Source organism: Plectropomus leopardus, chromosome 7 (assembly GCF_026936395.1).
Source record: "Plectropomus leopardus strain MGB_pleo_1.0 chromosome 7, ASM2693639v1, whole genome shotgun sequence".
Lineage (NCBI taxonomy): Eukaryota > Metazoa > Chordata > Actinopteri > Perciformes > Serranidae > Plectropomus > Plectropomus leopardus.
Window position 1 is genome coordinate 6,135,001 of NC_142182.1, and position 26,444 is coordinate 6,161,444.

The 26,444-nt window shown below is 39.1% G+C and overlaps 1 protein-coding gene across 3 annotated transcripts in view; it reads right to left on the reverse strand.

The window, feature by feature from the left end:
• The window catches only part of LOC121949902 (guanine nucleotide-binding protein G(o) subunit alpha), a 144,991-nt gene that overhangs the window by 115,785 nt on the left and 2,762 nt on the right, over positions 1 to 26,444 (reverse strand). Inside the window, exons 2-3 of one of the 3 annotated variants that reach the window (XM_088079730.1) lie at positions 17,857 to 17,932; positions 5,663 to 5,705 (exon numbers count right to left, since the gene is read on the reverse strand). In XM_088079730.1, coding sequence (XP_087935856.1) covers positions 5,663 to 5,667 — 5 coding nt within the window. In that variant the 5' untranslated portion in view covers positions 5,668 to 5,705; positions 17,857 to 17,932. Of the gene's footprint in view, positions 1 to 5,662; positions 5,706 to 6,387; positions 7,122 to 17,856; positions 17,933 to 26,444 lie in introns of those variants that run through there. The other 2 variants (XM_042495737.2, XM_042495736.2) reach the window with 2 other exon arrangements.

The window sequence follows — 26,444 nt, forward strand, 5'->3', positions numbered from 1 at the left end:
TGGTGCTACGTGACAAGATAAAACAGAGAAAAAGGACTGTGGCTGACTGGATTTTGCTTAAAAGAGAGAAAAACCTACAACTACCAGAATGCATCTGTTGTGTGATGTAATGCAATCTTTCACTGCATGACACAATAGTGGGCAGGCAGATCTCGTGTTACGATCAAAAAGTAAGCTAAAACATGTTTCTGAAAACATTTGAGGCAAGAAATATGCAATTTAGTAACACAATATTAGTTTATATTTGATCAGCCATGTTTTACCATCTGATCTCACAATCTTCCGTCATTATGGTGAAACAGGGCACTTAAATAAAAAAATTAGACCTATTAGTTGAGAAATAGGTATTGCAGTTACATAATCTTGATTTATATTCGATCAGAACTGCCTAGTTTTATCGTCTGATTGGATTTCGAGTTTGAGAGACAGAGATAGATGGGCAGGTTCATCTCTTGATCAGCTGTAAACTCTTTGAGTCCTTGATGGCGCAGCATTGTTGGCAGGAAATACAAAAATGCAGACGTACAGTCTGTAGTTCGAACAACAGCCCCAAGAGCCAGCGAAACACGACCAAATGATGTGATGTGCACTGGTTATATGGAGGGAAGTTTAGAGCAATTCATCTACGCATACTATGTGCACTGGGCCTCATGCAGCAACATTCTCTTATATTTATTGTATATTTTATCTTAATTTTCTGGTAAGATAAAATATAAGAGAAGCCAACTCCAGATGCACCAAACGCTAACCATCCAAATTTGCTATTCCCAAAGAGTGCTCAATGCCAAATCCCACTTGATCATAAGTTACCTATTAGCATAGGTAACACCCCCTAAACACCATATAAGGGCATGTTCTGTGCCGTGTGCAAAGTCTCTGGCTCATGGCAAACACTGGAGACATGAAACCAAAAAAACAGAGGGACAGACAGTAACTGAAATTACAGTAATTGGGATCAATGCACCTAGTAGTATTTCTGCCCTGAAATGTGATAATCGAGTCATTATTATCACTCTAAAACATGATCTAAATCTGATTAAAACATATTGATGCATTTTAAAATGTTCCTCAAACGTAAAACTAACTTTTTCTTGTGCTGGGCAATAATTCGTGGCCTGTGAAAGCGAGACGTTCTTGTCTCATCTTGGTAAAAGTGTCTCTACCAGTCATAACATTTTCTCTTGCCTAAGAGAAGAAGAAAAGTAAGAACACATTGTGTGAATCTCAAAAATCTGCAGATGCTGAGAAAATAAGAGCAAATCCTAGAAACCAGCAAAAATAAGAGAAAACGTGTTCGTATTTCGTTTCTGGCATGAGGCCGATTCTCTCGATACAAAGCTGGTTGAAAAACACATTAAGTATGGCTTTAAGCCTATATTGACCAACACAACATCACTCCAAGTCACGTTAATGTGAGATTTTCCACAGTTCAATGAAACCACTGAAGTTGTTTCAAAGGTTCTGACCTTCTGTACATATTCAATAAACCCACTGGGAGCACTGGTCAGTCAGTGTGCAGAATGTGCTGCTGAAATGACCATTAACAGCTGAGAAACAGGCTCATCTGGATCCACTGAATCATGTCCTCATGTGATATGTCACTATATGACCACAACCAAAGCCTATTATCGGCTAAAAGCACTCGGCTGTCTGTAAAATGACGCAGCAGTGGAGACTGGGGAGAAACCATATGTCATGCCTGGATTATAGATAAAAACGACTGGGAAAGGGGGGGTTGCAATGTGCAGAAGATATTCAAAAAGAGCGACAGTAATCCTGTAGATATATGATAGGATTATCACAGTGATATAGTAAATACAAAAATACTATTAACATGTGATAAGGTTGAAAGGAAAATCTGCAATAAGCACCACAGATCACTGAGATGAGTCCCTATAGGAGTATTATGAGGACATTACAATGATATAGGAGAAAAAAAGAAAAAAAAGACAGCTTTAATTAAGTCACTAAATTCACTGCTAAGTACCACAGGTACACGTTAAGTCCCTACAGGAGTTAAACAGGAGTACTGCGGTGGTATTTTATCACAGCTACATGGGACTGAACCCGGGTTAGTAAGTAACAGATGCTGACAGCCAACACGCTACATGGTGTTTACATAAAGACACAATAGGCTGCAGCAGCCAGAGTTCCTACAGCTCAAGATAAGTTAGATTTAAGACTTTTTTAATGCCAATGGCAATAAAATTTAAGATTAATTTTACAACAACCAAAACTGAAGAACAGTTTTGTCCAAATGTTTACTGGAACATAAAACATGACACTTTTTGTCTTGTGAAAACATTAAATTATCTAAACAAAGTGCTGGGGGGAAAAAAAATTACAGTGGAACACATGGAAGACAATGAACGTTATATTATAGTAATTTATTTGGTTTACCAACCAAAGGGGGAATATATGACATTTTCTGTCTGGTTTTCTTGGTGATTTTGTGTTTTTCACTCTCCAGAGATCCCACTGTCTGGATTCTTATCCTGATGAGTTTAGGGGAGGAATTTGGTAAAATTATTTAATAAAAAATACATTTTATCACTTATTTTTTAGATTTTACAATGCATCATCAGAAAAGAATTCATAAAATCATACTTTTGATGTCCTAAAAATATTAAACAATTTTTGAAAGACTGATTTTAGACACTTTAATAATAATGGCAACTGATTGTCCCAAAACAAGAAGTAACTCTCTAATTTTGGATTAAAATCTATACGGGAAGCAATAGCAAATAAAAATACTCAGCAAATAACAGCTGGTTATTTTTTCAATTGATCAGTTATTAAAGAAGTCTTTTACCTAATCAATGGATTAACTGTTCCAGCTTTATATAGCACTGTAAAGTAATACTGCAGTAGCAGAGATAATATTTGTTCATTAAAACACTGCTGAAGTTCTACTAGAGCAGCAGTGCCGACATTATACATGTTTGTTACTGTAGGTGGATAATCTAAGCCCTGTATATGTGTTACTATAGCTTTTAATAAAAACACCTACAGTATAAACCCTTTCAGCAGTATTAAAGTGGACAGCAAACACATGAGCCTGTGATCTGAGGTTCCCTCCGGATCTGATAACAGAACCAGATGTGGAGGAGGAAATCAAAGTGGATCTGAGTCTGTCTTATCTCAGCCTTAGGCATTCATATCCTACAACGACGTGACATCAGTTAAAGATCGCTCCTGTCCAAAAGGCCGTACTAATCCTGAAATGAACAGCATGCAACTGAAAAATGAGTTTAAACGGACACTGCAGAGAGCCCCAGAGATTACTTTATTTTCTGTAGGCTGACCGCGAAGTTAGCGTCTCCCTGATTCCCTTCTCAAAAAGCCTATGGGATTTTTCCACTGGATTTTGGATCATTGCAGAAAATACACTGTGTGGCAAACAAATGTTTATGATAGTTATCAGGTTTGTTCGGCAAGATAATCTCCACACATGAACATAATTTTTTTGATTTTTGAAGCCTGAATTCATTCGCAAGAAGTAAGAAAAATTCAATTGGACTTATTAGCAACCGCCTTTTTTAAGACACTTAAAAGCTGCAAAGTTCACAGTGGGGTATTTACTCACATATTTTATGTCATAGAACAAAATGTGACAATCTCTTCAGCTTGTGTCAACCACAGACCTTCTATATAAGGCTAACCAAAAACTCATTCAAAAAACCCACTGACTTTGAGATGAGGGAATTGGGGGTGCTAAAATGCTATCTCATTTCTGAGTTTTATATATACATCCTTATTTTAACCAGGTAAAAGACTCACTGAGATTTTGAATCTCTTTTACAAGAGGGACTTAACCAAAAGGAGACAAAATACAACGGTGACACATTACAAATTTTAGGAATCACTCCCGTTCTTCTCTATTACTTAAACTTACTTCAGGATTGCTTTTTATTTTTAACTAGACCACGCCCCAATTCTGGAAAAAAATAACTCATACAAGCTCATGCAGGAAATGCAAGAAATTTAACAAATGTCACTGCTATTAATATATTAGAGTGACGTGAAGATGAGTGTGTAGACATTTATATTATATATATATGACATATATATTAGAGCAGTCCATATCAGCACCCCCTTGCATACATAGCAGTGGAGTAAATCACTGCACCCACCGTTATTTTCCCTTACATGCAATTATGTGTACTTTTTCCACTAGGGACGCCTATATTGGATTTTTTTGCCAATATCCGATATGCTGTTATTTTCATTCTGGCCAATTGCCAATGCCTAAACTGATAAATTCACGTATGTTTTTCCACATAATTGCAGAGAACATCAAGTCTCTCCTGTAGGAGAATCAAGACGTTATGCCTCCTCTTACTGTAGTGGTCGACTGGTGGCAGATGCAGAAATAAAATACAATGCTTTTTAAAACGTACGCTTTCACTGGGCATAACAAGAAAGCTATCGAAACTGAGGTTACATGTAAAACAAAACTGTAAAATGCTTCCCACTCTGACAGACTTGGATGATGCTCTCCTTACAGGCCGTGATGCACCATGTCGACATCTGAGAATGAGCGGCAACGAAAGCCCCCTGCTGTGTCGCCCACTGTCTCCGTGTGTCAGCCAAAAAGCTGCACAGAAAACCCACCAAACCAACAGCCATCCAGCCAAACGTTCTGCATGAGAGGAAATAGCTCTCCGTACCAGCAGACGGCGGTCGTTTGTAATAGACATTTAAAACAGTAAAACTTACAATCCAATATTGAAAGAACGAAGCATATTTACTGTGCGCCAGTGAACAACAACAGAAAAACATCTGAAAATGTTTCTGTTAAGAGCTCAATGGCTAAAGACAAGGTTGTTTTTGACCTCCCTCCTAACTTCAGCAGTTTGCCTACATTTTTCACTTTCGTTTCTTGTGACGCGCGCTGAGCTGAACGGCCAATCGGAGTGACTTCATTCACCAATGGGCTCCCCTGCCGCCGCCACAGATTCAACATGCTGAATCGGCCAACTAAAGTCCACGAGGGCCAACAGTTTGGGACAAACCGCAGCTCTAAGGGCTGTGGGCACTCACTATCAGTCGACTGTCGGCTTGTTGCATCACTGTCTTAAGACAAACCTGACAATAGCCAAAACATGGGCGAATCTGACCCATTTAAAGGTAGAGGGTAGACGTATTAGTCATTTTTTAAACAAAGTTTAAAAGATGAGAATATAATCTGCCCCTGATCCTGCTGTATGAACTTATCAAAGTCATCTTATTTGCCCGTCACATCTGCAAAAACGTTTGATCACGGGCTGATGCTGATATTTCATTTTAAGGCCGTTATCCGCAGATATTGATGACGAATTGATGATATCATCCCGCAGAGCTCCTTTCCACACACATAGAGCAACATCAGCTGATTAACGGGGTGAAATGAATGAAGTGTGGGCAGATGTTTACATGGAGAGTTAGGGCTGAGGTCACTGTACAAAAGGGCCGGACTTTTCGGAGAAACAAAATCAAGGTGCTCATTTTTTAGATCAGGCCACATGTATATACAGTGTGTGTGTGTGTGTGTGTGTGTGTGTGTGTGTGTGAGTGAGAGAGAGAGAGAGAGAGAGAGAGCGAGAGAGACGGAAAGAAAGAGTGAAAGAGGCACACGCACACACTCTATAGGGTTATTAGACCGTGCTTATTGGAGACTTACTTCATCTGTTTGACGATGGTGCTTTTCCCTGACTCTCCAGCCCCTGGGGGATAAGAAACAAGAAAGACAATGTAAACAGGGTGTGTGTGTGTGTGTGTGTGTGTGTGTGTGTGTGTGTGTGTGAGCAAGATGGAGACAGAGTGAGAGAGAGAGAGGAGGGGGTGGAAAAAAGAGAGAGAGAGAGAGAGAGGGAGAATCAGCCTGTTAAAAACCTAAGTGAATAAGAACAGCAGCAGCAGCAGGGTGGAGATAAAAAGATGGAGAAAGTGGCTGCACCCTTTCCTCCTCAACATCCTTTTTTTAAAAAAAAAAACCTTCCCTCCCCCATCTTTCTATGTACTCAGTCAAATAGATGAAACACTTAGTTTCCCACAGAGAATCAATGAATCAATCTCCCACCCAAAACCAATGAACCAGCAGCACTGCCTGTGCTCAGCCCTCCATTGCTGCATGCTGCCATTTTTTTCCATCTGCAGTTATCACCTCTTACCTACTGATTTTGCATAATTGCATTTTAACCACCTGGATAAATGGTTAAAAACTCTATTAGAGCATCAAAGTGATATAATGCAGAGTGTGTTTAAAAAGCAGTATGTATTGGATTGAAGCTCTTATGTTGGGTTTTAAAGCTTTGATGGATGTTTTTATGGATTTATTGAGTCTTTTTTTTTTTTTTTACCCCCCACCCCCTCACACACCACACCTCTGCCGGGGCCCTGTCTTACCGAGCAGCAGCAGTTTCACATCTTTGGCCGCGGTGAGACCGTCCTCCTTGAGGTTTTTCTCGATGGCTTTGCTCCGGTCCAGAGCCGCCCTCTCCTCTGCGCTCAGAGTACATCCCATGGTTAGAGAACACAGCTTGATAGCGTTACCGAAACCGGGATCCACGGAAGAAAAAAAAGGGCAATAAAAAGGTGGATTCAATGAAAGTTGGTTGCAAATCCTCCTCTGTGGGTTAATTTCCTCCTCCCCTGCGCTGATCCCTCTCTCTCTCTCTCTGGGCAGCTCCCTCTCTCCGGGGGTACGGCGCCGTTAAAGCATTTAAATCAAGGATCCGCTCGGGTTTTTCTGATCCGCAAATACAAGGAAGCCACCGCAGATGTTTGTTTCTCAAGCTCGGTGGCGGTGCGTCCGTCCGTGCGTCCTCCGTGATCTCTTCGGTGTTTCTGTCGGTAAATCACGGTAACGGGTTTCTTATTCTCCGCTTGCTGTGTGCGTTACTGGGCGGCGGTGCGCAGCGCTCGCATCGTTTGGTTCCCAGTTTCTCAGTTTCTTTTTTTATTTTTTTTCCTCCTCCGTTTGGCTCCTCCGAGGCGGGCGGCGGGATACTCGCTCTGTAACGCTACTGCCTCCCGGTAGCTCCGGTAGGGGCTCGGTCTCACGTTAGTTCATTCGTGCAATTGCAGGTTGCTGACGTCAGAAGAGTGAAAAAAGCAGAAGTAGAGAGAGAGAGAGAGAGAGAGAGAGAGAGAGAGAGAGAGAGAGCATCCATACTCCCAGTGGCGCTGCCTGGTGGTGCACCGTTACCCCTACAGGCTTTTATAGTCCCACGTTAAACTGCTGCCACATAGAAAGTGAAAATAAAACGCCACTGCAACAAAACTCAAACGAAGCCAGCAGCCACAAAATGTGACGTGTAAGCTTTATCGAGCACGAGCAGCTTTTCATTTAGTTTGCGCGTGGATATTTGAATCTATAGGCTATTAAAAGTTATGCGGTCACAGGTGTGAAGGTTTGATTCGACCAATTAGAGCTGAACAGGACACGAAGGCAGGCTTCGTCTTTAAAGGGACAGTTCAACCTAAAATTCTTAAAATGTCCAAAATCCTGAGAGTGTCCTCAAATCATAGAAATGTCCTAAAATCCTAGAACATGGTAAATTCCCCCCAAAAAACCATCCTAAAATCCTGGAAATGTTCTGAAGGCCTAGAAATGTCGCAAAATCCTAGAAATGTTGTCAAATCCAAAAAACATCCTAAAATCCTTAAAACATCTCAAGATCCTACAAATGTCCTAAAATTCTTGAAATGTTCTAAAGTCCTAGAAATGTCCCAAAATCCTAGAAATGACTGAATATGCGAGAAACATCCTAAAATCCTAGAAATGTCCTAAAATCCTAGAAATATGCATGGCCTTTTGGAATTTTAATAAGCAAAGCAAATTGAGCTTCCCTGCCCTCCAGGCTTTTATAGTCCCATATTAAACTGCCACATAGAAAGTAAAAATAAAATACAACTGAAACAAAACTCAAATGAAGTCAGGAGCCATAAAGCGTGAATTTTAATCATTGGGACGTACGGACGACCTGGAAACATAACGCCTGTCGCTGGCATGAAGGCACGCCACGAGATACAAAAAAAAGAGTAAAATTGCTGTTGAGTTTTTTAAATACATATATTTTTTGGCACTTTGAGCAACATAGACCAAGTGCCATCTAGTTTCATTACACAAAAAAGGGGGCCGACATCATGTGAAGCAGTGGTCCACAGGTACGTCGTTGTTTGGTTTCTGTTAGTCACACAGAATGTAATACTGCAGCTCCAGGCTGAGTACAGTTAATACAGCATTTGACTCTAAATCCAGTTCATAATCGCAAGTGATCTTCAAATATGTATGCAATGCACTTCTTTGAGTCTCCCACCAACAGGCACATTGATAATGACTTCTGCTGTGAAACTTGACTTTGGTGTGAAATTAATAACCAGTGCTTTTCTTATGAGAGTGTTTACCCACTTTGTGAAGGTGTTTTGTTTTTTTTTTTAAATGATCGTCACTGTATGTTGATAACAGTTTTTTAATGATTAATTATGCAAAGTTTGATCTCAGTCAGCAGTTGTTAAGCATGATGCAAAAATGAAATGTACTCTACATGAAATGGCGAATAGTTACCCAACCGACATTTGCAATGAAACCTGGAGGTTGATCATTCATCAGCACCATCTATATTTTTTTCTAATTTCTGATATTACCAAAGATACTATCTGCCCACACCCTGACGTGATACAGATCAATTTAGATATGAAATTACTGAAAAAAATTCAGAGCTTCAGCAAACAAGATAAAGCCAAGAGATTGTGCATGGATAGCTGATCATTTGCTAAGTATTTAAAACTTAAAGGAAGAGGAACACATTGATTTAACTCAATGTTCTTTCAGTCAGATGCCAAATGTTTGATTTAGCATCAAAAAGTACAGATTCATGTTGTTGATCACTCCGCTCTGTAGGTCTGTGCAGCTTCAAGCTACATTTAGTTCCTTGTTTTGGTGTTCTGGCCCACACAGACTGTTGGGCTGAGCGTCAGGGCTCTCATCTGCCCCCACATACGAAACCTGAGGCAACTGTTTCCTGAAAACACACTCACACAACCGGAGCGTAAACGCTGCCTTGCCTAGAGGACCTGCAGGAAATGGCAGTGAGCCAAAGTGAAAAAGTGACTGGTGCAGGAAGTCAAGCATTTGCTAATTCGTACAGTAGCCAGAGAGGTGTGTCTGTCTTATCTCTGTTAGCTGTATGCATCACTCTGTATAAGTCACAGTGACTGTCTACACCAGGGATACTCAACTTATGGCCTGCTGGCCAAATCTGGCCCCCCATAGGGTGCGGGGTGCCAACCATTTTCAAATTCACAATGAAAATAAAGTGATTCACACTGCGAAAATTGCTATTTTACTTTTAGTATGCACAAGGTGCCAGGGTGCATAAAATCCTAGAAACGTCCCACAATCACAGAAATGTGCTACAATCCCACAAACATGCCAAAATCCTACAAATGTCCTAAAATTGGAGAAATATCCAAAAACCTGAAAAATGTCCTAAATTCGAGTCTTACAGTCCTAAAAATGTGCCAAAATCCTGCGTCCAAAAATCCTAGAACTGACCTAAAACCAGAGAAATGTCTTCAAATCCTAGAAACGTCCTAAAGTCCTAAACATGTATGGGGCTGCTGCAACTGGCCCCTGGCCTCCTGTCATTTTGCAAAAGTGGCCCCTAAGGAAAGCAAGCCAAGTATCCTCGGCCTACACTCATTTTTACAACATAGATTTCAATATTCTTTATTTGTATGAATGTCAGATGAACAATATTACCAAAGCGTCAAGGATAATACAGTTAAATAATGACATGAGAATTAATAAATAGATATATACAATTCATTAAGTGAGCTAAAGTAGGAAAATATTTGGAAATCTGACATCAACACAGGTGAGCTTATTAAAATAAATGTTGTGAATGTTTTATATTTTAGGAGGAAGTGCTCCTCTGTCTCAACCTCCCCTGTCGAACAGCGACCACATATTCTGTTTCCTTTTGGTTGCTATCAATTTTTTTTGTGTCTTCCTTTTTCGATAGCCAGTTTGTGCTAACCGAGCCTGTACTTGGTGACAATCTGTCTCTGTTTTCTATCTCCGACAGCAGAGACGTATCCTGCCAATTCCTAATCTCTTTTTAGGCACCGGGAAAACTTTATAGTCTACTTTGGCTTTTTGTTTCTGCTTTCCGAATAGGCTTCTCTACATTGCGTTTGGTATTTTGAGAGTGACGTTACTGTGAGACTGGTCAGAGTCTCACAGTCTGAGGGGGACACAGTCTGAGGGGTCTGAGGGGACAGTCAGCACCAACTGACATAGGGGACCCTTTTTGGGGCTCAGCTCTGGGGTTTGGAAGGTTTTAGAATGGAGGCTGTCTAAAGGGTACTATTCAAGGTGATTAAACTTTTGAGAGCTCTCTTTTGAATGTTAATTATCAGTGTGTCTACTTAATTCTGTTTTTTGTGGATTTGTTGGTGTATATATGTAAAATGGACCCACATAATTCTGTATGTAGAGATTCTGTTGGATGTTTTTTCCAACAGGTATCACTTTGATGACCGAGTGGAGTCCATAACTTTTTTTGTTGAAAAAGGTTTGTCAAGACTGCCCTTTGAAAGCTGAGCAAATAGGCTTATTTATTTTTTAAGAATACAAGAAGAAGGCATTAAGCATCTTTACAAGAGACAAAAGAAAGCAAAACATTAGTAAAAGTTACAAGAAAATGTCCTGAAACTTTCCATTAAAAAAAGAAGAAAAGAAAAAAAGGAAATTACCTAGATAAAGGATGCTAAAATAATACATAATATAATATTTCAGACAGTTAAGACCATTTATTGTCATTTTTACTTATTTGGTGGTTTCTCTGTTGAGCTTCTTCATCCATTGGAATGGACAGAGAAGATAGAAAAAAACATTACATATCCTTATGAAAATTTTTTAATAATTTAGAAATCCACCATTTAAATATTTGGAACATTATTAGAATATGAACGGGTTGAGGAACAGATCAAGATGTTGTCAGACACAGACATTAGCTACTTTCAACATTAAGTATTTTGAGGAACTGGCTGTAATATATTAAGGTAAATCATAATGCAGTTAAGAAAAAAATTACTTTTAAAAAAAAGCTATTTTTGCAGAATAAAAATATGCTTATTCTGAATCTGGAGCATCTCTGGGCTCAGCTGGGAGTTATTTAAGATAACATTTGATATCTGGACCACATGCATGGAGTCCTGTGTGAGCGGTTGATATCTACAGTATGGCGCATGCAACATATTGACTGATATTAGAGAGGCATTGTTGCAGTAAAGGCACCTTCTGTCTCCCTTTCCTTCCTTTGTCACATCTGGTCAGTCAGTTAACAAATATAGGCTGTGGTTACTGTTACACAAGCACAAGCACACACACACACACACACACACACACACACACACACACACACAGTAATGTGATGCAAGTCCTCTTAGCAGAGAGTAAGAACTACGCTGTTGCCTCAGACTTGGGATGGGATCTACTGATTGGGGAAAGAAAACTGAAGAAACACAAAGAGTATTCTGCAACACATGAAATAAGAAACCTGTGCCGGCAGCACTCAGTGCTTTGATAGTATTTTAACTTGTTTTATCCCTGTTTGCCAAGGGAATCTAAAAATAGTATATCATGCAGTATTGTACGTTACACCTCGATTTACATACATTAATCTTGATTGTTAGAGAGAAAGTATTATAAACTGTCACTGAAAAAAACAAAACAAAATGATGTCACTTTCCCATAGGACAAAAAACAAACAAACAATAACATCCACTAAGGTTATTTTCTTGCCAACTTTTACTATTTTTCCCTCCAATTTGGGACATTTTTTGCAAAGTTGCTCGTTATGTTATTTCCCACTTTTTTGTAAGAAATCACAACAAAATCACAAAAGTGTCTGAATGTCAATCCAGGTGTTAAAGAGTTAATACGTTTACTAAATGCAAAATCCACCAGTAACAGTCAGAAATTAGAAAACTGTTCTTTGTCTACCTCTGTGTGGAATCAAAGACCCATCATCACTCTGAATCACCTGAAACATTTTGAGTGGTAAAAATATGCCTTTTAACCTTTTAACCCCCAATACAACTTCATAAAACCACCAAACAAATCAAACAACTATGGGTTATTTTGGATTTAAAAAAAGTGCACAGATGTTTATAGAACGCCTACATCGTCTTTTCTGAGAAAAACGCACAGAGGCTGGGGGTGAAAAGCAGAGTGTGGGATCAGGACTGGAGGTGTCAGGATGTAATTTGCACTCCTCGGTCTGCGGCTTTCAAAGAAACGTGGTTAAAGATGGAAAGAGCTGGATTAAATAAGGGCAGAGTGATGTGAGGAGAGAGACAGACAGGCCTAAAGAAGAAGTGGTGAGTGGAAAAAAAGGGGAAATGATATGGACAGGCGTGGGGGCAGGAAGAGACATCCTAATGCTTAATGATCACATCTCGTACACTGACTGCAGCACTGAGTAAAAAAACTAAACAGACAGCAAAGAGGAGAGAAGTGAGAGACTTGAAGATGCACTGAAAAATTCCCTACAACATAAACACAGTGCTCTGAGACAACAGTCAGGTCAGCATGATACTGAAACAGGATCAAACTGTATTACGTTCTTGAAATTTTGAGTTATTAACAGTAGAGCGCACATTATGAGTCAGGATCAAATCTGTGAGGTGCTGATCTCCAACATAGTGTGGAGTCATCTGCACTACTGAAGAGTGCTGGAAAAGATGCTAAACGCCGGCTATCTCCAGGGATGTTTCTTTGTCTTTGCGTGACCTCTGACCTCATTATGCCAGTCTATGCTAAGCTAAATTCACCATCTTCTCCTTTACCACACAGACATTAAAGTCAAATAATCAAATAACCATATTATCTGAATATGTGACTATTTAATTAAAGTCCATATATTTCTCTGTTACTACTGAGGACGGCCTATATGGATGTTTAGCTAGAAATGCGAGTGTCTGCCTAAAACTGGGCAAAAAAAAAGCCATTAGACAAAAAGGTTCAGAATCAGTGCTGTGAATTGATTTGATTGAACTTAAAAATAATAATAATCATAATAATAATCCACTGGCAATACATTGATTATTGTATGTGTTTGTGTGTTGCTCTAAGAATGGGGGTGATTTTTTTATTAAATGCTGAAACAATCATCTCAATAGTTAAAGTAATAACCAGCACTTGGATTATCGTTTCATTTCCGAGCTATATTCAATATTTGTAAAAAATGTAATGCAATAGTTAAATAAATGGAATGATGTAAGTGCGATCTGTTGTTTTCAGGATAAACCATTTGCTTTTAAGTAAATAATAAAAGCAAAATAAATGATGAAATGTATTCACCTTGACAAAAAATGACTCCCTTCACAGAGAACATTACTGCATCAGAAAAGCCAAACAGTCACAGCAGAAAAACGCACCGTTATCAATGATCTGAAAATTGAGTTTCATTGTATTTCATACAAAATGACCCAACGCACCCTTTTATGATAACCTGAACAGGGTTTTTTAAGAAGTTCATTGTGTCTGGTAATTGAAGCAATTAATGTTACAGACCGTTAAGAGAGATAATAGTAATTGCTTTCTTCTGGCAATGGCAGTAAGAAAAGTGGCCAAAACACTTCCAGCTGTGGTAACAAGTTAAGTGCAAGCAAAAAACAGAGAAAAGACTGCACACTTCAGCTCCCCTTGCAGCTTTTGTTGAGCTCCTCAAAATTATTTAATTTAAGTTCCACACATGAACTTTAATAGACCGGCGGGTCCGTCTTCTCTCCCTGCATGCTACACCCTTCCCTTCAGCCAGAGCAAATACTCTACCCTGTGCCGACATGTTTACCTCTGTGGACGTTTTTATCATAGCAACCAAACACAACCGAAGCATTTCAGCTGAAAAAATGCTTCCCCTCCACAGCTCTTTGGTGAACAGGGCACCTAACAAAGTAGTTATGTTGCCTAAACATAACCTGCTGACTAGGGCTGGGTAATATAACGACTGATATATCAATATATTTTCAAGCAAGCTATAGATTTAGACAATACCGTTAATATCATAGACTGTATAAAAAGATGGACGGCATGACATAAATTTCTCCTTAAACCACGCTGACAATAAATCTACCTTGTATTACGATCAATCAAACAATTAAACAAAGCACCAAAGCGCTGGCAGATCTGGGGGCACAGCACTGTGTGGGCCTCCAAAAACAACACGCCTACACCTGCTTCCTGGACAGTTTGGAAAGTTTGGGGCTATTACAAACATTTCTTAGAATAACACTGAATGTATTGAAAATGAAGCTGCACGTGCTGGACTCGTCTTTTTTTGGTCCACACAACCAGCGCTGCCGTGTTCTGGGTTTGTTTGGGGAAATGCAGTAATATTGATTATGCAATATTTATTTCATCTGCAGCTGTTATTATTTTCTGTTAATTTTTCAGAGTTAATCCCTTGGTGTGTGGGTTTGGAAATTATTGTTTATCTTGTGTCTAACAGTTCTGCCTGTCAAAATAAACACCCCTGTGTAATAAAACTGTGTGGAAAAGCAGTGAAATATGTTTCACTGTTAATGGTGGAGAAGCCTCAGCTACAAAAAAAAAGCAGTTTAACATCAAACAATTATACTGTAATTTAAAAATTATGTGTTAACAAATATTCAGCTGTGAATTAAATTTCCATTTTCAGCCAAAGTTCCAAATCCTACCCTAAAGTGAACCTTTTTCTAACCCTTACAGGGTTTATACCACGTATCTAAACTTAATCGCAATCAAAGATTTATGTAAGATGATAATATAAAAGTGCCATCTTTGATGTTAATAATTACAGGATTAAAGTGTTTGTAGCTTAATTATGTGCAGGCTGCAGCCAGAGAGCAACTTAATTTGTTTGTGTGGTCGAAGCGGCCGCCCACATGACAAATTATCATTACAACTACCATAAATAAACCACTATTTTGTGTTTGGATGAAAAGAAGGAATAAATTCACATAAATTCTGCTGTTGCTTCTGGTCAGGCATTATCTCCAGATACATTTAGTTCTTTTTATATACTGTAATTGGTCTCTCCTACCTTTTTTGTGATTTAACAATGAAGACAAGATAAATTAATAGATTTTCTTTTAAGATGACAGAGGTAAAAAAAACAAAAAAAAAAACAAGGACATGGGAAGCAGCTTGAAGACTATTAAAGCAATCTCTACATTAAGAAGTAAACATAAACAGAGAAGTAAGCAAAAATGGGACAGGGTTTTTAATTCCTTTCTCACAAAACTGTTGAAATTACCTGAAGATATACATATTTAAAAAAAACAGGAGAGTAAGACAGATAAACAAAAATACAAAGCTAGAAATGATCTAAAAAAAAACAATAATAAAATCTGTAAAACAAGTTTAAAAATAAAATTAAGAATATGTTTCACTTGACATTTTTCCTCCATTTTTTTTGTTTGTTTTTTTTTTGTTTTTTTTTTTAAACTAGGCTTTTCCATCTACTAATTTCTTCTTTTTTCACCTAATACCATCTTGTGCCCATGGTGTCAGAAAAATTCACTGAATGATTGAATTGTGGAGAATCTTACCAAGCTAACATAGTGTACATTGTGTGTAATATTGTAAATCTCTATTGACAAAAGTTTAAACATACAGTATATACATATTGTATGTGTGATCAAAGCAGCTAACTAAGGTAAACTCCAGCTAGTAGCCAACAATCCATTTTTAAACATCCAAAGAACTTCTATAAAAAGTAAACTGCGCGGTAACCAGGCCTCTGACTGAAAGAGGCCTTTATCTGTCAAAATGTGTCACCACACCGGGCTATTAAAAGGGACTGGGTTTTTATTTGAAGTTTTTATGAAACTGAGACCCCAGGAGTGAATTTCCAACTGGCTTACTTTGGGTGTGACTTTCACAACATTGCTGTTAGTCCTAAAACAGCGTCATCATTGTGTCCATCATCATCATCGCTTTCCAGCAGAAGATAACCAGAATAGCCTGACTCTCAGATCCAGATCAGAGAGAGATGACGAGCCCCTGACTGACAAAGCACAGCCCCGATGGGAATAGCTGGGGGAAAATGATGCATTCAAAAACAGAAAAACACTCTCAAGGTAAGTAATGACTGAAAAGCTCTGTTCCGGTGAAAGACAGGAATGAACTCAATCGGATGGAAAAGACTTTGTTCTGACGAGGACAGCATCGTCCTTCTTCTTAGATCGTCAGCATTTTGGGGCTGTAGATCTAAAAACAAATGCGTTTTTCCTACTATGACACTTTAAAGGGTCTTAACGCTGTATGTTATTGTATATGAAAAGACGTGGCCAAAAGTTATCCTGCAGACTACGAACATGCAGCTGTGGCAGCATAAAGATGTTCCAGCAGGACTCAAACTATAAAATCCCTGTTTAACCCTTTGAAACCCTGGAGCGACATCACTTTCCTTGTGCTGCTGAAAAGGGAAGTAAAGAGAACTGTTTGCATATTTAAAAATTATGATACAAAATTCTTATAATTTTAAGCACTTTTCTAGGTCATTTCCTTTTTAAAATTTCTTCTTTTTTTGGTGCTAATTTCAGGTAAAGTTGTACTAATTTCTTGTGTTGATTTTCAGCAGCACAAGGAAAGAGAACAGTTAAACCCTGAGCAAATCGGTGCTATTTCTTTCAAAAACATGGGAAATAAAACAATGAGCAACTTAGTAAGACATTTTATAAAAACTGAAAGAAATAAGAAATTTGTAGATTTAGATTTTTTTTCTTCTTGTTTTTTTAATGCTAGGGAAAATGTCTAGGGAAAATTTTTACTAATTTTCAGGTAATTCATTCTTGTACTTTTTGACTAATTTCTTGTTGTTTTTGGGTCCTTCTTTCATTGCTCATTGCTTTCTTCTCATATTTTTCAAACAAAATACTCTTAATATAGTATATACTTAAACCAATACTGATTTTTGTTTTTTTTGGCGGCTGATAAACATTTTGTCACTGACCCGATCCAAAGCAGCACAGAGCTTAGCTTCTGTGTTGGACTCGAGCTCCGCTTCTTGAAACTTGGGGTGTGTCAACCAGTATCTATTGTATGTAATAACCTGACCACTGATGACAACCCCCATACCAGAACACTGCAAAAAAAAAAAAATCTAAACTATTACTTTAAAACCAGCAATTGAATGCACATCATCTAAAACAGTTTTTCTGAGATTTTTTTCTGTCACAAGACAGAAACAGCTTTCTCCACATATGGCGACGACCTGCAGAGACAGAGCTGAACCTCACAGGTCCTTCAGCCTTTGTTTAGGACATCCCTGTCATCTGCAGGCCTCTCACCACTAACCTATAGACATGAGCCATCTGCCAAATACAAACACAGGCAGCCTGCAGTCATATAGCCGACATGCCACGAGACAGCGACAGCTAAAGCCTGGAACTCACAATAACACCACATAAAATACACTCTTACACAAACCCCCAAAAGGCTCTGAAGCATGTGTCCGTGCAGTGTAATCCCTCTTAATCCTCACAAACAGTCAATGGGTGATGTGAAACTGCGTGCATGAGTTTGTGTGTGTGAGTGTGTACTTTTTGTTATTGTGATGAATATCTTGATTAAAGGAGAAATCGTGTTCACATAAAACAAATGCAATTAAAAAATGATTTTGCAGAGTAGTTATGTAACAAGAAAAGACAGAGCATATCTATGCAGAGGAAGAGGAATTTAGAAAAGATATATGTCAAGAATCAGAACACACTCTGATATTTGACATGATTTTGATACATCATGGGCTATATAACTTATATATCTTTATTGTGCACATGGTAGAGGCAGTGTTGGCAGAACAAGAGATACGTACTCACCATTGTCAAGAACAATGATGTGACACACCGCTTAAAATCACACGCTGGAGCAGGATGACGCCGTCTTTGTTTGGGTCTGTGTAAAAAAAATAAGAAATTAAAAAGAAGGCGTGAAGAAGAGACTTAGTAGCTACTTTATGGTGCCGTCTCCTTGTACACAGCACATTCTCATCTAAAGTCGTCACTTATTGCCGCTTCGCAGTGGACTGCCTCCTTCTGTGTCTATTGTTGACGTTCCAGGATGCCGCTACTGTGATGTCAACATAAACACATGATTTTTTTGCATGTGGTAATGTTTAGACAACAAAAGCACATGGCAACCAATGCCCAGATGTCAACAAACGCACATGCTGGCATGGATGTTTAGGTTTAGGCAATAGTGGCAAATGGTAAAGTGTAGACAAAAACATCACATTTACACAGGAAGCAAACAACGGACTCTCGCAACAAAGTCCGGGGTTTGTTGGATCCATTCAGTGCCCGTCCTGCCCGCCCTTTAGGGACCATTATTTTGCTTCTATATTCTAATATATGTTTCAATCCACGTTGTCAAGTGGCGTATCATGCGGACGCAACAAGCTCCATCTGACCTCATTCTCAGCTGCTCCCCACAGTCTGCGTAACATGCTGCCGTTGTGTTTTTCCAGCCCTTGTATAAGTTTTGTTTTTGTTTTTTTAATAATTTAAAAATATGCTGAGCTTCAGAAAAAGAGCTTTGGAAAATAAGGCTTTGGTTGACATCGCCCCTAAGACTCCAGCTAATATTAAGAAATGTGTTTGGCATAATGTAAACATACAGTATACTATCCTTTGAAACATTTACAGTTTATGTCTTTAACAAGAAACATGCTACATATTGTGTCAAATAAAATGGTATTTTAAAATGTACTGTAGATTGGCAAAACTGTCATGGGTCACTCAGAAATTTCAAGTCATCATGTAATCAAACCGACAGGTGTGTTATATGCTCAAGAGTAAATGAAAGTACATTTAGCCAGTACTCTGCCAACCACAGGTATTACTACAAACTATTAGCAAAGTGTTTATCCATTTGTATGTTATGCAACACCAAAAAATGAAAAAAGGCAGAAATCTGTCCTTGGCTTTCAGTTTTATAGACAGCAGTGTACCAAAGAGCATTGAGTCTGTGCTTTTTAAATTAAATTAATGGTCCATGCATGTCTGACGTAATAATACATTTTTCATGTTATTTTAAATTAACATAACATCAAAAATGCATGGAAAATGGATTTTGGAAGTTCTCTCCAAATATGGGGCAAAGCTAACACAGGGCTATAGGATGAGAGGGAGGCGTTAAGATTTTCACTTTGTCTATAGGGAGAGGCAGTGGAAAACACAGGCTACACACTGAAGATTCAGGCCACAAATTGAAACCTAAGTATTATATTTTTCTATTACATACAACTTGAAAAACTGAAAACACATGTATCACAATGATATACATTGATGATTATCCAGCCATTAATTTTTAAAGACATTTTTATGCAATTGAGGTGTTTTTTTGTTTAGTTGAAAACAAGTTGATGCGCTGGGTGGGATGTGGAAATGCCTATGCCAAATAAGTTCTGACACAGCAAACGTTCAACTCACATAACTGATCGGCTGTTTCTGCTGTCCACATCTTTCTGGATATTTCCATAATGAGCGAAAAGGAAGTAGCAACAGCATGTGATGAGTATTTCTGTGTCTCATCCACCAAAAAAAACAAAAAAACATCACCATCATTTCAGAAAAGGTGACTTTTGTTTTATTCTACTTTTTTTCTCTCAATCAGTTTGCAGGTGGACTACAGCCATGGATGAAGTGAAGCTCACTCTGCCAACGTCTAATGAAACTACACTTTGTATGGCCAGCCTGTTCTCATTCTGAAATCCTCAAATACCACCGCTTTTAAAAGCTTTCAGTGTAAGATACCAACGCAAAAAGACACTTTTCCTGTCTGTGTGATATGCAGCTGGACGGCTTCAGTTGAGAACGCAGCGGGACAGAACCGTCTGTGGTGTTATTAATCGCCACTGGACAGCACCTGCCACGGCAGCATGATACAGGCGCGGTCTGTTGTGAACACGTCCAAACTGAACCTGTCGTGTCGGCATGATACGCCACAAGATGGTAATGATGTAGTATAAGGAGCATAAAGGTCCCTATAGGGCGGGCAGGAGGGGCACTGGATGGACCCAACAAACTTTTTTTGTCTAGACCTTAACATACTCCTTTTTGGCCTAAACCTAACCATCCGTGCCAGCATGTGCATGTGTTGACTACCCAGATTTTCTTACCAAGTGTTTTCTAAACGTAACCACATGCAGCGTAATCCCATCATGTGCATTTGTTGACGTCACAGACACTTTTTACATTTTACCAATAGTAAATTCCTATATTCACTAATGGCAAAATGTAAAAGCAAAGCCTTTGAGACTTAATGTACTTAATGTTGGTGTAAGAGCAACTTTTGCTCTAATTTTAATTTATGTTGGGAGAGCTCCAACTGACCCGCAGCCAACAGAGGAAGCATTTGGAGTCATTACTGTATAGAAATGACACATTGTTTTTGTTAATAGTCTTATAGTCTGAAGCAAGTTACTGGGGCTTCAAATTAAAAGAGTACAATAAGCACTAAAACTCCCCTTAGCTGCCTTAATGGCAATAAATTAACATAATATTTGCCTCTTTTTAACTTTGTGTGGAGGGTTTGTGTGATTTTTGTTTTTTTTTACCTTTTTAGTTGCTAAGAGATTTCGCTAGTTTCAAGGATTAATTCGATTATATGATTCATGAACATGAACAAGACTTTGAGAGTTAGCGACCAAGTTAAAGTGACATTTGACCTGTGGTTACTATTGACAACAACTATGTGGCTGCCAGTGATTCAGTCTGTGAGCTGTTTCTAAAGGCATTGATTCAGTGATTTTCATCTTCTCCACTTTATGCTCAAAGCTATAAATTAAACCAATGTTGCTTAAACAACATAAATAAATATACAGTACAACGGTGTATCAGTTTAGGAGTCATGACCTTTTACACCTCCAATTTATGTAAGGAATTATAAACCATCACTGGTTCAGTGTCTCTGTCGTGTTTGACGTCAGTAACTCCATTTCACTGGCAGCTAGCTTGCATCCCAACACAGCTTGGCTATAAAAAGACATTTCGCATGAAAAATGCAGGAGAGTTTCAACCCTGATGCCCTAGTCACATCATCAGTGCCACCACTAACACTCAACTTTTCATCTGTAAGAAAATTCATAGCTCATATCTCTCATCTGTGTTCCCTATAGTTTATGTGCATGGCCCATAGCGAAAATTAAAGAGGGAACAAAGAAATTCATCATAAGAGAGAGACAGTTGTGGTGTCACAGAGGCCACTGTGCTGAAAAGAGAAATACTCAATGAAGGCGACAACTGCCGAAACACTAAGAGAGACACTCCAAGCTGCAAATGTTTTAGGAACAGCAGCAAAAAGCCTTTTGGTCTCCCCAAGAACAACTGTGATTTCACACTTATGGACCTTCATATACACTTCATCATTGTGGATTTTAACCCCTTTTATACATCTTAAAAAGTGATCTGAAGATACTTAAACTTTATATATTTACTGTTTAGATACTTCAATATCATTGCCACTAAAACAAGTAGTGATCCTGGACGCGCGGGTCCCAGGGAAAGAAGCCCGAGCCTCCCACGGCCCAATAAAAAACGCGTAACGTCAATTTAGTTTCCATGAGAGCATTAAGTCAATTTTGCTTTAACAGATATTACAATATTTTATTAAAAACAAAAAATAACACCATGCGCATCTTAAGAGTTTAAACATCCGTCTGTAATATGGTAGCTAGAAGGGGCTCCACTTAGGAGATTTTAGGGGCACCGTGAGGCACTGTATAATGCTTTTCAACATGCTCTCATCACAAGTCATCACATAATCGCCACTTTGCAGTGGACTCCACGTCTACATATTACGCTATGTGCATCCTTCTGAGTCTACTTTTCCAGGATGCCGATATTGTGATGTCAACAAATGCACATGATGGGATTACGCTCCAGGTGGTTATGTTCAGGCAACACAAGCACATGGCAACCAACCCAGAGACATCAACAAATGCACACGGATGGTAAGGATTAGGCAAAAGAGGCAAATGGTAAGTTGCAGAAAAAAAACATCACATTCGGTTGGGAAGAGAACACAGGACTCTCACATAAAAGTCTTGGATTTGTTTGATCCATCCACCGCCCCGCCCGCCATATAGCGACCATCACATTGGCTGTTGGTCTCGAGCAAGAGCGCATACATAAACGCAGCTCCCAAACTAGGAGCTACAGGCTACAACAAGGCTATAAATATGACGCCAGTGAGGTCTTTCAAAACAACTTGGCACACTGGGGCTTCAGGACACTTTGATCACTTCAGATGAGCAGTATGGAGACTTTTGAAAGACTGGTATAACATATTTTAATACCATCTTTAGCCCTGGTTATCTTATTCCTTTTAGAACCCTTTAAGGAACCGCGGGAACCCTGCTATGCTGTTCTGTTAAACATCCATGGCTCCAGTGCAAAAGAAAGAGCGAGGAGAATAAAAAATGCACAATTGCTCAATTCAGCAACAGTTTCTTCTAAATCTTCTTACATTTCCTCTCACTTTCCTCTTTTCCTCCCGCTTTACTTTTATACATCACTAAAGACGCGGGATCTTCCACTGAAGCGACTCTTCAGCGACTCTTTGTATCTCTTTGTATTTCAATTCAGTCCTCCCTGTTTTTTTAAACGATTAATTATGCAGGGATGTTTCCTCTTTTTTTTTGTTATCCATGCAGAAGCTTGTCCCTGCTCTGTGTTGTGAGGCTGTGGTGCCTGCAGTTGAAGTGCCTTAGCTCGCTTCTGCTGGTAGTTATGAATAAAAGACGCCTTGTTCTGTTGTAGTCTGGCCCTGCAGCTCCTGCTTAAGTGATCTCTGAGGACCCCTGGCTGGTATTTGGGGAAGAAAGCGAAAGAAAAGAGAAGGAAGGAGCATGTGTGACATGTCGATTTCTTTATGTTGATCTCGCCATGTGCAGAAAAATGCTTGGGTGCAAGGAATCTGTACGTGAATTGATGAATGTTGTATGTGTGTGCCATGCTTTTGTGTGTGTGTGTGTGTGTGTGTGTGTGTGTGTGTGTGTGTCTGCTGCAGTTGGGGGTTTTGCAGGGAGGGGTTAAACTCCAAAGCGATGCTCCATGGAGCGCGATGAGAGGAGAGGTACTCAGGGACAACACAAGCCATTCCAAATAGCACTCAGTCTGAATAATGCAGCACTGTGGAGGAGGGAGGGAGGCAGGGAGGGAGGCAGGGATGGAGGGAGGCAGGGATGGAGGAGGAGGTGAAGACAAGAAGAAGAGCAGAGGGTGTAAGAGAGATTGTGTCGCGAGTGGGGAGCAAAAGAGTTGCAGAATGATGCGAGCATAATGAGGTGGAGGAGATAAGGATGGAAATAAGGTGCAGGACGGAGGGAGAAGAAGAAATGGAGGAAAGCTGATTCGCAATGATACAGAAGAGGTGGAGGAAGAGGATGGTGGAGGAGGCAGGAGAGGAAAACAGGGCACAGGAAACAGTGGGGATGAATGTGAATGCAGGGAGATAAGGAGGCAATCTGCGTAAAGAGAGGAGAACGAGCAGGAGAGAGGAAAAGGGGAGATGATGAGGAGATGAAAGACAAAGGAGGCCAGGGCAGAGAGTGACTCAGTGAGATCGAAAGGATTTTTAAATGAGGATCATTTCCCACTTGGATGCAGTTCCAAAACATTTTAACATCAAAGCTGAAAGCTGTTTTTAGAGGGTCTAATAATACCTCTTCATAGGGCTGGGCGATGTGACTTGAAAATAATACCACTATATATATTTCTTTTAATTTTTTTTAGGCTATATCGCGATACACAAAATGCAACACAATATTTTGACCCAACGCCGGATAAGCGGAAGAAAATGGTTTGAAATCTCCTCTAAACTACTGTAAACTACTAAAATACACATTTATAAATACAGTTACAAATAAAGTGGCTACTGCAATTCAATAAGGTTACATAAACTACTGTTATAATAAGGTTTAATAAAACACTGTTATGTTAGATTAAATATAATGTTAGATAAAGTACTGCAATAGTAAATAATGGTAAATAAAGCCCCAACGCCACTCCCACCCGCCCTACAGGGACCTTCATGCTCCATATTTTATGTTGTTACTGTCAGAGTTTCAACCTAATGCCATCCAGCGGCGTATCATACGGACTCTACAGCTTCTGTCCGGCCGCGTTCTCAGCTGACGCCACCCAGCCGCGTATCATAGGTAATTCACTACATAATGCTACTAATATATTTTTCCTCATCTTCTATAGGTCCTCAGCAATACACCTGCCAAGTGTGAAGTTGAACAGATGAGCTGTTGTTGGAAAATTCACACAGACACTCCTTCCATTTTAGTTATTTTAGCAAAAATTGTAGCAATCATCTGATCAGAAGTTCAGTTATAAGCTACAAAGAGCTCAATCCCTCAAGGTGAAGCTGACATTCAAAATGAAGATAAAGTAAAATAATTCTTAATCTGCAGACAGAATCTCTTATTTCACAATTTCATTGTCCACCACAACTCTATTTAACAACTTTACTGTACTGACCTTCTCATAATAAACTTTTTTAAAAGCGAAATGTCATAAATGTAATGGCATGAGTGCCAGACATGTGCCTGCATAAGGTGAAAAAACATGTTTAACGCAAAGAAAAGTGAAAATCATTTACAGAAAATGACTGTAAAACAAGGAGCGTTGAAGGCATGAGAACCTTTAACAGCCTCAACTGCTTTTGTGTGATATTTCAAAATGTCATACAGCAAACCTGAGACAACACGGCAGCGAGATAACAGCGTTTTCCCAAGTCTCATTTTTGCCCGCTGTTGCTGAACAGACTCTAGTTCCAACAAACTAGCTCAATATGAAATATTTAGGTGCTAAAAAAAACAAAGGTTTTATTGTGTGAATCATTCAGTGAGGCCGACATGAGAGGCACAATTTTGGGATTAATAATAGGCTTCTAAGAAGGGTAAATATAAACAGCAGCACTAACGACAGCTAATTGGGCTGACCTTGAGAAAGGTTGATTTCATAAAAACATTAAAACGGCAGCAGCAACTGCAACAAAAGGATTAGAGTAATTAAAAGCATCACTAATGACAAGCCAACATTCAAATTTAGAAAATTCACTGGTTCATTTGTGCATTTAAAGGGGAATCATAAAAGAAGGAAAAACATCATTTTCCACAGTGATATTCTGAAGAAACTCGAGGTAGGAAACGTATCTTGCTTCACGCCCGACTGCAGAGCAACACTTTCTCTGACATTATTGTTGCGGGAAAATTTAAGACAGTGATTTTACACTCTTGGGCCGACGGTTGGTTAAAAGGGCTGAAATCTAATTTGGAGGATTCACAAATGGAATATGTGCTACATCAGAGGCGAAACTGGAGACGAGTGCAGCTCCGCCACCACGAAACACAGAGAAGACAAGACAGAGAAAACCTGAGAGACACACAAGCCGAGAGGAGAGATAATGATATTTTTAGCAGCTGTACTTCCTGAGTGTGTGTCTGTGTGTGTGTGTGTGTGTGTGTGTGTGTGTGTGTGTGTGTGTGTGTGTGTGTGTGTCTTCGCACACACATAAAGCCCTTAACAAGTGTCACATGCCACAGTAAAATGCACAGCATAGAATAAGTAGTTGTGCCTAATTTACAAGATTTTGAAATGAATGTCATCTTCAAAAAGCATCACAACACTAACTTTGTAGAGTTGGGGTGCCGGAATATTCAAACCAAGTTGACACTTTCATTTCATATTTTGTAGAAAGGAATATTTGTACTGCAAATAAACCAGAGGCTGCCTTTAAATATTTTGTGGGTTGTTTTTTTAAATCATGAAACTACAGGCTCTGGTTACAGTGGGAGAAGATTTCTGGTAAGAAATCAAAGTGACAGAATGACCAGATGGAGCTGCAGCACAACAAAGAAAAGACGGCTCATAACAGCTATGATGTCAGCTGGTTTTCATAACTGTCAGAGGTCCGTCAAAAGTCACTGGACCTCATTCACAAACAGTGCGTCACGAGTCTATATGGATCGAGAACTTCGGGGTTGAAAACTGACGCTTCATGTACATATAATTATTATAAAAATAAATCATCATCATCATCAAGTCATAATCATTAAAAAATCAAGCTATATGAAGCTATATGCAGAATATTTTCACTGCTTTATTTTGATGCAAGACAGCCCTTACCACAGGGATTTGAAGCCATTATATCAAAAACGCCAGACTCGGTTAAAAAAACAAACAGTTATTTTACTGGTTTACTGCTGCCTCCATCAGCTGTTGTATAAGGTAAAGAGAAGACAATATTCAAATATAGCGTATATTTAAAATGCCATGACAATGAGCATTGTTAAATGACCAAAATTCCGGGTCTGTCTAATCCAGGACACACTGCTGTCCCAGGTGGCAGTTTCTAAAGTGCTTTTTATCTGTGCCACATGGAGGACAAAAGATAA